General features: G+C 39.2%; 1 protein-coding gene across 1 annotated transcript in view; it reads right to left on the bottom strand.

The window, feature by feature from the left end:
• SYT10 (synaptotagmin 10) overlaps positions 1–11,978 on the bottom strand; it is a 59,272-nt gene extending 47,294 nt beyond the window's left edge. The window contains exon 1 of the mRNA XM_028532642.2: positions 11,348–11,978. Within this exon, the coding sequence (XP_028388443.1) occupies positions 11,348–11,498 (151 nt within the window). The 5' untranslated portion in view covers positions 11,499–11,978. The remainder of the gene's footprint in view (positions 1–11,347) is intronic.
• Between the last annotated feature and the right edge of the window lie 2,665 nt (positions 11,979–14,643).

Genomic DNA, 14,643 nt, shown 5'->3' with positions numbered 1-14,643 from the left:
GGAGAATCCAACTTCCATTGGGATGACTAGGCCTTCATTTCTGGATCATGGCCATAGACCCAGAATTTGTCTCCAGTTATGACCTTCTTGAGGAGATTTGATTCATTGGTAGTGTTTTAACTCAAGTCATTAGCAACTGCAGCACAATTTCCCTTCTCTGATCTGATAGCAGAAGCTTTGGAAGGGATTTTGTCACTACACGTTTCATGCCAAGATTCTGTGTCAAAATCTTGGACACGGTAGTTTTTGAAATCCCCAGGTCAGCTTCTAGTTCTTACAATGTCAGTTGCTGATATTTGTTAATTGTAGCCTGTACACATTCAACATTCTCAGGTGTTCTGCTTGTTGCAGGCCTTTCAGAATGTGGATCACTTTCAACAGATTCTCGACCATCTTTGAAGCATTTATTCCACACTTTTATTTGTGCTGCACTCATTATATTATCCCTGAAAGCCTTCTGAACCATCCAGATAATTTCTGTGGAGGAATGTTCAAGCTCAACACAAAATTTGATGCAGATCCGATGCTCTACTCACTCAGTCATTTTGAATGCAGTGGCCACACAGTATACATGTTCACTCAATGGTGTCTACTAACCCTACTGACTAGTACAGTGAAGTTGTCATTGTTCATGCATGAGAATTCCAGTCCACTTTCCTTGGCTGACAGGTTACATTGCTGTCATGCAAACTGTTCTCATTGTATATTTTTAAATTTTCTTATTTTTGTATATTTTTATTGATTATGCTATTACCATTGCCCCATTTTTTTCTCCTTTATCCTCCTCTGCCCTGCACCTCTCTTCCCTCCAGAATGCCCTACCCCCTCCCTTGCCACCCCCCTTACCCCGCTTAGCTCATGTCCATGGGTTGTACATATAACTTCTTTGGCTTCTCCATTTCCTATACTATTCTTAACCTCCCCTCTCTATTTTGTACCTACCAATCATGATTCTTATTCCCTGTACTCCCCCCCCCCATTCTCCTCTTTCTCCTTGCCTGCTGATAACCCTCCTGTGGTGTCCATTTCTGTGATTCTGTTCCTCTTCTAGTTGATTGCTGAGTTTGTTTTTGTTTTTGCCCTTTTTTTAAGTTCAGTTATTGACAGTTTTGAGTCTGTTGTCATTTTACTGTTCATAGTTTTGATCTTCTTTTTCTTAGATAAGTCCCATTAACATTTTATGTAATAAGTTAAGGGTTTGGTGATGATGAACTCCTTTAACTTGATCTTATCTGGGAAGCACTTTATGTCCCCTTTCATTCTAAATTACAGCTTTGATGGGTAGAATAATCTAGATTGTAAATCATTGCTTTTCATGACTTTGAATACTTCTTTCCAATCCCTTCTTGCCTGTATGGTATCTTTGGAGAAATCACCTGATAGTCTTATGGACACTCCTTTGTAAGTAAGAGTCTTTTCTTATCTTTAATCTCATGTAATAATGTGTCTTGGAGTGTTTCTCCTTGGATCCAACTTCTTTGGGACTCTCTGAGCTTCCTGGACTTGCATGTCTGGTTTCTTTGCCAGATTGGGGAAGTTTTCCTTCATTATTTTTTCAAATAAGTTCTCAATTTCTTGCTGTTACTCCTCTTCTGGCACCCCTATGATTCAGATGTTGTAACATTTAAACTTGTCCCAGAGGTTCCTAAACCTCTCCTCATTTTTCTGAGTTTTTGTTTCTTCATTCTGTTCTGGTTGAATGTTTATTTCTTCCTTTTGTTCAAAATGTTGATTTGAGTTCCAGTTTCCTTCCTTTCACTGTTGGTTCCCTGTGCATTTTTCTTTATTTCACTTTGTATAGCCTTCACTTATTCCTTTATTTTGTGATCATATTCAATTATTTCTGTGAGCATCCCAATTACCAGTGTTTTGAATTCTGTATCTGATAGATTGTCTATCTCCTCATCTCTTAGTTCTTTTTCTGGAGTTTTGATCTGTTCTTTCATTTGGGCCATATTTCTTTGTCTCGGTGCGCCTGTCACATTGTAAGGGGCCAAGCCTTAGGTATTCACCAGGGCAGGGCAACCCACTTCCATGCAGTGTGGAGCTGTACATGGGGGAGGGGTCTCAGGGGGAATAATGACTGTTGCTTGTCTCTCACCCCTCTTTTGGTCACTCCCCTCACTTCCCACAAACAGATTGTGCCCTTTTAGGTGCTGAGTCCCAGGTGGGTGGGCTACTGTACTTTCTAGGATCCCTCCAAGGGATTCTCCTGTGAGACTGGAAGTTTCTCTTGCCTCCATAACCCCCACAGATTTTTAGAGCCAGAGATTTTGAGGCTTTAGTTTCCTGCACTGGAATGCTGGACTGTGTAGTCTGTCTCACTCCCCAGTTGTTTCCCCCATCTTATCTGCACGTGAATGTGGCATATCCCAGTCTGCCAGCCACCACTTTATTGAGAGTCTTCTGCCCCAGCTTCCTGTCTCTGCTCCTCCTGCAAGTCTGGATGAATGTTTCTTTAACTCCTTGGTTGTTGGACTTCCATACAGATCAATTTTGGCAGTTCTGGCAGTTCTGGTTGTTTTTGTTTTTGTTTTTAAATTGGTTGTTATACTTCTTTTGGTTGTGTAAGGAAGTGAAGCATACCTACCTATGCTTCCATTTTGGCTCAAAGATCCCCTTTTCATTATATTAACAATGGCTGAACTTTTTCTGGACAGACCTCGGTATTATTACTATAATAGGACATAGTTTTGATTTCTATAATAAGGACCAAATTAACAGGGATTTAAACAAGACAGAACTTTCTTTCTTGCTCATGTAACTAACTGCCCCAACATAAGCAGGCTAGGGCATGTACATTAATTTGAATGTATCTGGAATCCTGATTTCTGCTATATTTTTGCTTTGTTATTCAAAGGGTTTTGCCTTCTCCTTGAAGTCCAAGATTGCAAGCCACATGTCCACATTCCAGGCAACTGTAAGGAGGAAGAATAACAAAGGAAAAGGGACTATGAGAGACTGCCCTTTCATTTTAAGGGCCCAACCTGGAGGAAGTGCACATCACTGCAACTAACGTTATAATGGACGGAACTTAGCCATATGGATGCACCAAACCACAAGGGAGGCTGAGAAAAGTTGTCCTTTTTAAGTTTTTCATAAAAATTAACTCTGCCACATGCCACTTGAAAAGGAAAAATTCCAATCTGTGAAACAGTAGGGGAAAGTGAATACTGGGAAACAACTAGCAGTCTCTTCTGCATCTTCGAATCCAACATATTGCCATTCAATGTACTTATCCTTGACACAGTGCCTTTTACAGTTTCCATTTTAATTGTCTTGATTTTTGCCTTTCTTTTGAATTTCAGTAAATAATAAAAATGATATTAATTTGGTATCTGATTATAAAATCCACATTTTAAACATTGTAACTTTCTGAAATTAGAATCCGTATTAATGACTTGTTACAATCATAAGTGGCCAGGAAGTAATGGCATCACAGTTGTCTCTGTCTGTGCATGCATCAGTGGAAAATCATCACCACTGAAACTCACAGAATGAATCAGTGGCTTCGAAGAAAATAACCGGAGAGAAGAGTGAAGCATACCTTTAACTCTTTAAGCCAAACTTTTGTTGGGATTGGGTGGGGAGTGTGTCAGATTAGCTTGGCAACATTGCCCACATTCCATGTAATTGTCCAGCAAGCTTTGGAGCACAGCACTGATAGACTTTTTAGGTTTTACAAATTCTTTTAAGGAAAAAATGCATTATTAACCTTCACCGTAGCACTCTTAATGGCATACAGTCCAATAACGAGTAGAATAACAAAGGCATCATGAGTTCTGAATCAAAATGCCATTCAGAAGAATCAGACTCAGAACTTGAAAGTTACTTTAAGCCATTTATTTATCTTGTTCTTTATGTTTGGACAAGAGTGATATATAATTTTAAAAGTGGTATTTCCATATGTATAAAATAAAAATTCCATGCCATAAAAATGTGTCAAGTCTTTAATTGGCAACACTCCATTTTCCTTGGTACCATATAACATAATGGTGCATCTCACAATCAATAGCAACTGTCAATAGCATCTTAGAGTCAATCAAAGGTGGTGTCCTTATATGGTATTCAAATATCCAAACTTATAGCAAAAGTTTTTATACTGAATAAATGATTTCTAATCAGTGCTTGTATACTAATAATATATTTAAGTTAACTTGGTCAACTATGCACAGCATTTCATTAATGGCACCAGTATATTTTTACTATCTGGAGCAGTAGCTTTCACAAAGTAAGTCCTCGGTAAGTAGTTGTTGAATGAAGGCATGATGCCAAAGCCACCTCTCATATATGTTAACAATTTATACTGAAACACATTAGAAATGATAGTAAGCTCTTCAATAGTTATATTGATTACTTCTGTAAATATATGCCTCTTGAAACAGAATTATGGGGATGATGAAGGCTGAGGAGAAAATAATAGTCCGACTGTTCAATTAAAATAATTCTGCTGTATGAACAAATGGACATTTACAAGATTTAAAAAATTGACTGTAATTTTTTCTATTCAATAATGGAATGTTAAATTAGACAGTAGACCTTGCCCTGGCTGGCGTAGCTCAGTGGATTGAGCGCGGGCTGGGAACCAAAGTGTCCCAGGTTCGATTCCCAGCCAGGGTACATTCCTGGGTTGCAGGCCATAACCCCCAGCAACCGCACATTGATGTTTCTTTCTATCTCTCTGCCTCTATCTCTATCTCCCTCCCTTCCCTCTCTAAAAATAAATAAATAAAATCTTTAAAAAAAAAATTAGACAGTAGACCATAATACATTTTGGGATCTACCAGAGTGAAAAAAATATTGATTATTTTCACTCGCTCCCCACCTCCTTCCCCAACCAGCCCAGTATGAGCCTACCTTTCTAGCTCTGAGCCCATTAGAGCACAATTCCAATTTTATGTAGTGGGTTTTTTTTTCTAATAGTCTACATAAGTCATGTTAATGTCAGCTCTCACAGCTTCAGTGGCCACTTAGGATATTGAATGCTATGAGAAAGAGAAAAGCTATGGCATGAGGGAATAACAAGAAGCCATCTCTTGAGTCAGGGATTCTGTTTCTATACTTGGCCAGTGTTGGGTAATCCACCAATAGAGGAAATTTGTATTGAACAAATTAGAAACAAGTAAAATAAATTATTGACCTTTCATAATAAGACTCCCTGTCAAGAGATCTAGGTTTCTTTGACACATTCATAATAATTTATACTTTGGAGCCTTTAAATAGATCATTTTCAGCTCTTTTCCACTATAATAGTGTATCTTCAATTATAGCCTTCAATGCTCATTCTAAATTTTAATAAAAATATGGACTGTTAATTACTTAAATTAAATAGCCAAAATATGGTAGGAAAATAAAACAAATGACATTTTAAGGTATTATTTTTCTAATTAAAAATTAACAAAAACAGCCCTGGCCATTGTGGCTCAGTCGGTTGAAGTGTTGTCCCATAACTAAAAGGTTGCAGGTTTGAATCCCTGGTCTACGGGCATACAGGAAGCAACCAGTCAATGCTTCTCTCTTGCACTGATGTTTCTCTCTCTCCCTTACTCTCTCCATTCTTCTTTCTTTGAAAGCAGTAAGAAAATCCTTGGGTAAGGATAAAATACTTGTTTTAAATTAACAAAAACAATTTAACTGGTAATTTAATATCTGCTTTCATTATGGGCTTTTTTATGAACACATAAAAGGAGTTATATTTATATGAGTTCAAAGTTGTGCATTTAAAACACACTAAAATCATACATGAGATTTTACTGTTGAAATAAATCATATTTGGCAAAAAATATGAATAAACAGTTGTGTACACTTAAGTGCATATACATGCATATAATCAAACAAAAATGAACAGGAACATTGTATCTTACATTTGGATGACAGCAAATCTAATTAAGAAAGTGTGAGGTTTGGGTCATAATTACACACTGGGAAATTTTATTGATATCTTAGGATATACCACTAATTACAGTCAACAGTATAATAGTTAAGAGACTATCTTTACAAACATTTGTTCCAGCTCCCTTTATCATCAGAATGTCCCCAGGTTCTCTTCTTATTCCCACTTTTTGTTGACCCTAAGGAGCCCTGGGTTTGTTCTTATCCCAGCTCTATCACTAATTAGTTATGATGTGAGGAGAAGTTGCTAATTGTTCCTACGTTAGTTTTCACAACTGCAAAACAATGATTTCTAGTTCTAACTGGAATTACTAACAGAAATTTGAATAATGATATTTTTTCCACTTTCTACTTGAGCAAACTAACAGACTTTCCTTTTACCATTGTAAATGGACATATCAAACAGACATTTCCACTTTACTAGAACTTCAATAAATTTAGTACATTTATTGTGCAAATCAAATTTAGTCATGGTGTTCACTGCTTTCTCATGAGTAATATTGCTCATTATTTTCTAGCTTTTAAATGCCTCAAGTACTCTAATTTCTGTCATTGTCACAAACTAAATATTTTGATGCTTATGTACATTGAATACTGTACAGAAACTGGAGACACAAAGATACAATTATATATAATTTACTTACAGAATGGATTTGGAGATTATTACATAACAACCATAATTTTATAAATAAGAAAATTTGAGGCTTCTTAAGGGTAATTCATTGATTCAATTACTCATTCTTTTATTCATTCAATAAATATTTGTTGAGATTCTATTGGGAGCCACAGATTTTTCTAAGCGCTGAGGATGAAACAGTAAACAAACGACTAACCTCAAAGAGCTTATGTTCTATTGACTTAATGTGTATATATCATCAGTAGAATAAAATGTAAATCAAGAAGAACACAATTAGGTTTTCAAATATAAATCATTTTAATCAGCATCGGGAACTTTTATTAAACATTTATGATAAGGTTTGTTTTCTGCCAGAATTTTATACAAGCAAAACTTGTAATGAATGCAGATATACTCTCAAAGTGAATATTTCTTCTCATAAAGCAAAATTACAATGATGATGAGGTTTCAAAGAAAATGTGAATAAAATGGATAGCTGTATACTTTGTATATAAAATCATTCCTATAAAAATCAGAGTTCAGAGATTAACTGCTCATATAAAGAAGAAATATAGATATTAATTTATTATAAGAGAATATAAAAGAATATTCTTATTATGTAAGAATATATAAGAGTGCTAATACTGACAAAATATTGATGTTTCAGAATTAAGAATATTAGATGCTTGCTGGGATGTTTGGCTGTTGAAGCTAGTTGTCCACTTGTCTAGAGAAAATGAGTACAAACACAATGTGTATTGATGAGCTCGCAAAAATGGGACCAGAAAGAGCAGAATCTGCCCATTCTTCAGTGGGGTGACAATGGGGAGGCAGGGAAAAATCCTCTTATACATCCTTCTTCAAAAGGGTCTATACTGATGAATTTATTGTGGTTTAGTTACTGTTTTCCAAACCTATAAGGCTCAGGGAAAAATTCCCACTATGTTTTTACACTGTAATTATTTGTAAAATAATTAGAATCCATAAAACTCAGCAGTACTATGATATAAAAATTATAGATGAGTATTCATTGCTTTGTAGAGAAAACTTATGAAATCCCCTTACTCATTTTAAGCCCTTATGAAAGGACTTAAAACGCCTTAATCACACAGGAAAATCATGATATAATTTAAAAAATTTCATGTAGCCACCTCTTAATAATTAAGTAACTTCAATGAAATTTTTTGCCATTTGCCTACTCAATTCCACATCTAAGAAACTGAAGAACATGTATGAATTTAGAAGAATTTGTTTAAACATTTATTTTAGAATTTTTAGCTTCAAATTAAAAGTGTAAATGCAAAACTTAAAACACTCATGTATTAGATGTTTATTTAAAATATTTAAGTTAAATTATATCTATATAACTGTGATGTGACTATGAGTTAAGTGGGTTCAATTAGCTATGATTTATGAAGGCTGCCTTTCAAACAACATAGTTTCTTTTTTTACTGTTGTTCAGGTACAGTTGTCCTGCCTTTTCCCCCCACTGCTCTCCCCTACCCTGCCCCTCAACTCCCACAGTCAATCCCTCCCATTGTCCATAACCACGAGTCCTCTATTCATGTTCCTTTGTTTGCCCCTTTCCCTTCTTCTTACAATATGTCTCTTAAAACCTCATTAGCATTTGGATATGGAGCAGCAATTAAAGACTCATGGGAAACAAACCCAAATCCAGTCTAAAAACTATTACATCTATTTAGTCATAGTATATCTGAGAAATAACATTTGAGATCAATATATTATTTTGCATTTTTCCTAAGTAATCTAGTATTAAATCATATTGTGCATTAGATTATTCAGTGAGTGACGTCTTTAAGGGGAGGGAGAGAATCAGTGGTAAAAAGATTGCAAAAACTTTCTAGTGTACTAGTGATGTTGACATCAATAACATCTTTAACAAACTACTACAAATGAGTGAATTAACTAGTGTTGGCAGCTGCATGGCAGCCTAAGTCTTCACAAATTTTATTGCAATATGGGATTGGTCGACTTAATTGGTAGCTCCTCAAGGTCAATATCACTCCTGCCGTTTCTGCCACTATGGTCAAGAGGATGGTGAAGCTTGCACTTTGTTGGCATTGTAAAAACTGGCAGAATAATGTCTTATTTATATATGTGATTCATAAGTTCTTTAATGTAGATTGACTTTAATTGCGATTACCTCAGTTTCTCTTCCTCTACCCTGATGTGAAGGAATCTAAAAATATACACAATCTGGAAGCCTGCAATTGTCACTGCAACCCTAGAGTAACTGACACCATCTGGGCAGTGCTGATTAACATTCAAAGTAAATAACCACTGTACCATTCACTGTCCACCTCCTCCTACCAGTAAATGCTTCCCATTAAACAAATAGTGAGTGGAAGGATCACCTACTGAAAGTGTTATTTTGGGATCTATAATAAAGGGCATGAGTGTGTAAATGAAAATACATGAAGCTGAGTGGCTAGTTCATACAAAGATTTGGTAAATAATATTAGAATCCACTTACCAGATATTCAGAGTTTATTTGCCAATTAAAGTATTTTACTTCTGTTGCAGATTTACAAATGGAAAATGTAATGAAGTCTTGTGCATCTTTATATCTCATATAAAGCCTAGTTGAGGGTCTTGTCTAGTGATAGTCATTGAATATATATACTCATATATTAAATCAAATACCACATTTGAATAGTATATATTTTCCCTCCCCTTTAGGGGAAAATGTCCATGTATTTTTGTTTTAGGCTAACCCCCTTCCTTCTTTGTTTCCAAGGGAAAGTCCAAAGGGAATTAGGATGACAACTATTTTTTGTAGTGCTTTAGGTAAGCTCAGAACCCTTTCTATGATTCATATACAGTACTGTGTTTTACCCTAGGCTGACAGAGTTGTACATTTACAAAGATTCAGGAGCTAGTACTATTTGGTTTCCAAGCTTCACAAATTTTCTGCATTACCAGCAGTCAAGACCCAAGAAACCACTACTTGGTGTATGATTGCAAAGAGTGGAGGAGAGGGAGAACTTAGTATATCTCTCCATAGCACCACCTGTTAAATGACCAAGAAAATAGGTCTTTAAACTTAAATAGTCTCATTTCTTTCACTGTATCCTCTTCTCTGAGTTTTATCTGTAGCATGCACGCCACCAAAACAGTTCAGAAGAGTTTATCCAATATCACCACAGAGGACTTCACTGTCACACTATTTTGACTGTTTCTCTCATGCTTAGCAACCACACACATGACATGCATGTCATGAGATGTTCATCCAGTTGCTTCCTCTAATAGCTGAGGTTCATATATTCCTAGGAATTTAATATCTACTGAACAAATGGAAAAGACTTTGACTGTGGTTATTACACAGTCACAAAGTATCTAAGTTTTCAGTACTTGGACAGCAGCAATTATGCGTCACTGCTCTGGGGCTCAAGGAGAAGCGTCTCCCAGGTTCTGTTAAGTGCACACTGAAGCTTCTCTTGGTTCTTGTTACCTGGAATCAGAGAATTTGAAAATCCTGCAGACCTTCCATTTAAATCAAATCTACTTCCACTTCCATCTCCTCTCCCTTTGTTTTTGGTGGGGGTCGTGGTGTGCCTGTGGGAGAGCAGTCACTAAGGTGTGCCCTCCTGGCCTCCTTCCCAGCACACCGGGATCTCTGCAGTCGCTCTTGTCCTGAGCTTAGCGGTCCAGCTCTTACTTGTTGCCCTGGCTACTCACAACGCAGAAAGCCTCGCCAGGAAACCAAATGACAGGAAGGCAAAGGGGAAAAAACAAGACCCTCCAAGAGCAATGGAAACCTTTCAACCCAATGCCACAAATTCCCGTAACTTATGTTTATCTTTCAAAGCAAGTGACTCTCACAGGGGACTCATGATAGCAGGAGGACCACAGACCCAGAGTCCGTCTGTCCTCTGTGAAGAGCACAACAGGCTGCACAAACCATTGCGCGGGTGGCTGAAACCCTTGCCCCCAAGAGTGACCAAGAGATTCTAAGACGGTCCTTTCCTCCCCGACTTTCTCTTGAGAGAAATCAGCCACCTGAGATTTCTTTCAGCCTCCACAGCCGCTGTCCTCTTCCTTCCCACCCCATTTCTTTCCAAGTTTCCTGAAGGAGTAGGAATTTGCCTGTATGTCGGGGTGTGTATGAGAGCATGTATGTGGAAAGGATTTATAACGTTTTCCTTCTCTTCCACTTACTCTATATTTGTCCTGAGCCTCAGCTGTCGCCTAAAGGATAACCAATAATCCCTGCCATTTTGCCAACGTTGTCACGAAGCCCTAGAAAATCATATATGTTCAAGGGTTTTGGAAACTGCCAAGTGCTCAACAGGTTGCAGCTCCGAGTTACCTCTTCCCGGGTTCCTGGCTTCCAAGGCCTAGGCAATTCCATGTGCAAGGTAGTTCTTGGCATCCAAGCTCGGATTGTCCCGCCCGGCCCTTTCCCCAAGCCCGGGACCCCCAACCCGCGACCCACGGGACAAAGTAGGGCATCCCGAGTCCCACAGGCGAGCGGTTCCCACGCCGCCGCCAGCGCTAGCCGCTCCACTCCGGAGGGAGACGCGAGGCGTGGGAGTGCGCGGCGACCGGGTGCGGAAGCCAGGGAGCGCAGGGAGCGAGACCGTGGGCAAGAAGCAGACCAGAGAAGTGGAAGAAGCCAGCGGATGGAGATGCGGAGACAATACTCGAACAGTCCAAGTAGCCAGCTGCTGAGTGGGAGGAAGGAGCGAGGTAGGAAGGCGCAGTACGCTAAAGATGCCCCCGGCGCCGCGCGGGAGGCGCGGGACCCCGGAGCTTGGAGGGGAGTGCGCGGAATCCCGGCGGAGCTCGGGGACGCCAGCGGAGCTCTCCCCCACTTACCTGTGCTGCCGGCGCCCTGGCTGCTCCTCTCCGAGGAGATGATGCCCGAGCACTTCTCCCTCTCCACCCGGCCGGCGAAACACAGCTCGTTGATGATGTGCAGCGCCTTCTGGCACAGGGTGGTCACCCGGTCCTTCTTTTGGTAACTCATGGTTTGGCTTCTTTTTCCACAATTGGCCTTCCCCTCCCCTTTCCTTTGGTTCTAGGCTGCCCCCTCTTGCACCCTAAGCCATATCACTCTCCTGGGGACTTTGGCCGGAGAGCGCGTGGCCAAGAGGCTGCAACTCTTAGGAGCCCCAAACTGGCCCCATGGCAGGAGCCGAGGGAGCAGGGGAAGGTAGAGAGGCTGGGCGGGGACCCACGCGAGGTGGCAGAGGTGAGGCTTGCGCCAACTCCCGGCCGCGCGTGCGAGCCGAGGCGAGCTGCCGAGAGAACCCCGGCATGGAGTGGGGAGGAGACGGGGAGACAGAATAAAGCCAAAGCCTTCGACTAACAAGAACGGCCCCCTCCCCTTTCCAGCGCTTTTGTATTTCTGGCGGGTGCCTGACGCGGCGCATCCAATCGCAGCTCGGCGCGGGTCCCGACCGCTCGCCCAGGAACGCGCTGCGCCCTTTCGGCAGTCTGCTGGAGACGGGCTTGGTACTCGGGGCGGGGTGGGGATGGCGGGGCACCTGCGCTTGGTCTCTCTGCTGAGGCCCGCGGTGCTCGTCTTAATTCGCAGCTGGGCGGAGAGATCTCGGTTTTCTTTGAACTTTCCCCAGACTCAGCCCACCCCCTCCCCAACACTGGAGTCCCTTCAACTTCACAGCAGATGGGTGCTCTCTCCCCATCTACTTTAATGAAACGTCATTCCAACGGAAGACAAATGGAAAAAGTTACATTTTAAAAATGCATCGATGAACAACCAAAGCAGACGTCCACAGAAAGAAGAAAGACGTCCCCAGAAAGCATTTTTAAATGATTTCTAACGATAATGGTTTAAACAAAGTATTTAACCTGAGAGGTCTTTATGTTTACTAGTAGTGAAATTCACCAGTTTTTTTATGCATAAATGCAGTGAATAGGCAAATTTTAATTGATTGCTTTTGATTTTGTTAACCTTCTTAAGAGGTCACGAAACGAAATACGTTATTTGTAGTAATAGTCTGAATTCTGTCAATCCGTAATTGGCGACTGAGAATGCACCAGGTGACTCCCTTTGTCACTTCTGCAAGTGAGTTCAATACCGAAAAGGCGAGGCATGGGTAGGAAAGGGGTGGAGGGTTACATTAAAATCTATCACAGGCACTTCTGCCTAACCTTGCAGGGATTACTTTCAGTTCTTTATCTCAGTCTGTAAAATGAGGCTCTTGGACTTTCCTGTTCTTGTAATTTTTTAATATAAATGGGTGCAAATTATTATGGAGTTAAAGCTACAGAATAATGTTACCACAAAGAATACATACCACAAAGTTACAGCAAATGCATTTACATTGTTTTAAAATTGGTTTCAGGCAGAGTTTGACCCCATATTATAATCTGGGGGTTGATTTAACCTTTAATTAGATGAGGATTCTTTATTTTTGATATGGAATATCCTGAACTTGTTAGCATATTTTTATTAGTAAAATAGGTAGACTTATTTTAAACTGCCTGAAAGTTTACGATAAATTATTTCCTCTGTAAGGACACCGTGGCAAAGCTAACTATAAATATTAGACATAGCATCTTAGTAGGTAAGCATTCATTAGCTGAATCATTTTGACCTGATTCATAGGACAATTGGTAACTAGGACTATTTTTATCATGAATTAAGAGAAACTAAAATCCGCAGGCTTCATTTGCTTTTGTTTTTTCTGCACATTGTCTTGGGTGTTTTTTAGATCAGGTTGACTAAGGAAATACTTTCACTGTCAATTAAAAAACATTAAATATCTGCCATATGTTTGAAGTGAAGTAACACACCTTAATAAGGCCCTTTCCAACCATCCTGGCTCTCCAGTCCTCCACAACCCAGACAGTCCCACAGAAAGCAACCTGCTGTGCAGTGCTGTGCTCTGTATTTGCTGTGTGAACAAACTGTTGCGTGGGAGGACCAAATGAATACCTTCTACTCCTTACAGACTCTCATTGCGCAAGTGGAGTAATGCAGCAGTTCTGTCTGATAGGACCCTCTTATGTTTGATTTCAGTACTAAATATTAAGTAAACACATACTGAAAATAACTTTCCTGGTATTTGCATATGCTGCTCCTGGCCTGTTGCTACTCTAACTACTGTTTCCACCACAAGCAGACTTAATTTCGTGTGGATATTATTCATTTTTCTGATTTTATTTGAAATATTTTGGCTCTCATCTAAAATTAATACTGTGAGGTTTTGAATTCTTCCTCTGTTCTTTAGACCATCTCATAGCTCATTAGCTGGTCACTCAAACCAGTTTTTCTTACTACTTACTAACAGCTTAGTAAGAGTTTTAGGAAATATTGAAACTGCATTCAAGATCATTTTTTTTTCAGTAATGTAGAATAAGATGACAAGAATTTCAATCCATAATCTTCAAAAAAATGCCAATTATTTCAACTAGCAAGAGCCTAACAAGTAAGCCACACAGAACAGGTTTGCATATGCCTCCCCACCCACACTTTGAAATTGCTTAAACAGTAAAGGAAGGGAAAGCATGTTAGACGGACATTTATTGAGCACAATTTGCTGTGTGAAGTGCTATATGAGGCATTGATAGTTGAAAAATATAAGCCATACGGGTCTCTGTCACAACTTCCTTCTGATGACCTCTGGGTTATGTAGAGGAAGAATTGGACTGGAGGGGAAGAACCTAAGAGAATTCCCTTGTGAGCTAACCCAGCCTCTTGAGTGATACCTTTGAACATTCATTTCCCTGCTTGCTCAGTCCTCTTCTAATTCTTACTTTCTCTCCTTTCGGTGCCCCTGCCCCTCGCAACATCTGGAGGGGTGGGATTTATCTCCTTAAGCAGAGATAATTCCGAGAGTAAGGGGAATCTGGGAATCATTTCTGAGACTATAATTTCCAATATTAACCCCCAAGACAAGAACTAATAGGGTGGGTAAATAAGGAAATCTCAGAACAACTGAGCTTGGTTAGGATGATGATCAATGTTAAATTTTAATATTGGGGAAATTAAAATATTAAGGAAAATTATCATTATAACTAGATATATTATTATATTTAAAATTATTATATATAATGTAAGTATTATAATGATATTGTTTTATTTTATTGAGTATAAAATTATTGTGTTTTATATTTATTAATATAATAAAGTATAACATTTTATT

The sequence above is a fragment of the Phyllostomus discolor genome, chromosome 2 (genome assembly GCF_004126475.2).
Source record: "Phyllostomus discolor isolate MPI-MPIP mPhyDis1 chromosome 2, mPhyDis1.pri.v3, whole genome shotgun sequence".
NCBI lineage: Eukaryota > Metazoa > Chordata > Mammalia > Chiroptera > Phyllostomidae > Phyllostomus > Phyllostomus discolor.
The sequence above is the reverse complement of the archived record's forward strand: the minus strand, read 5'-3'. Positions and strand labels throughout refer to the sequence as shown.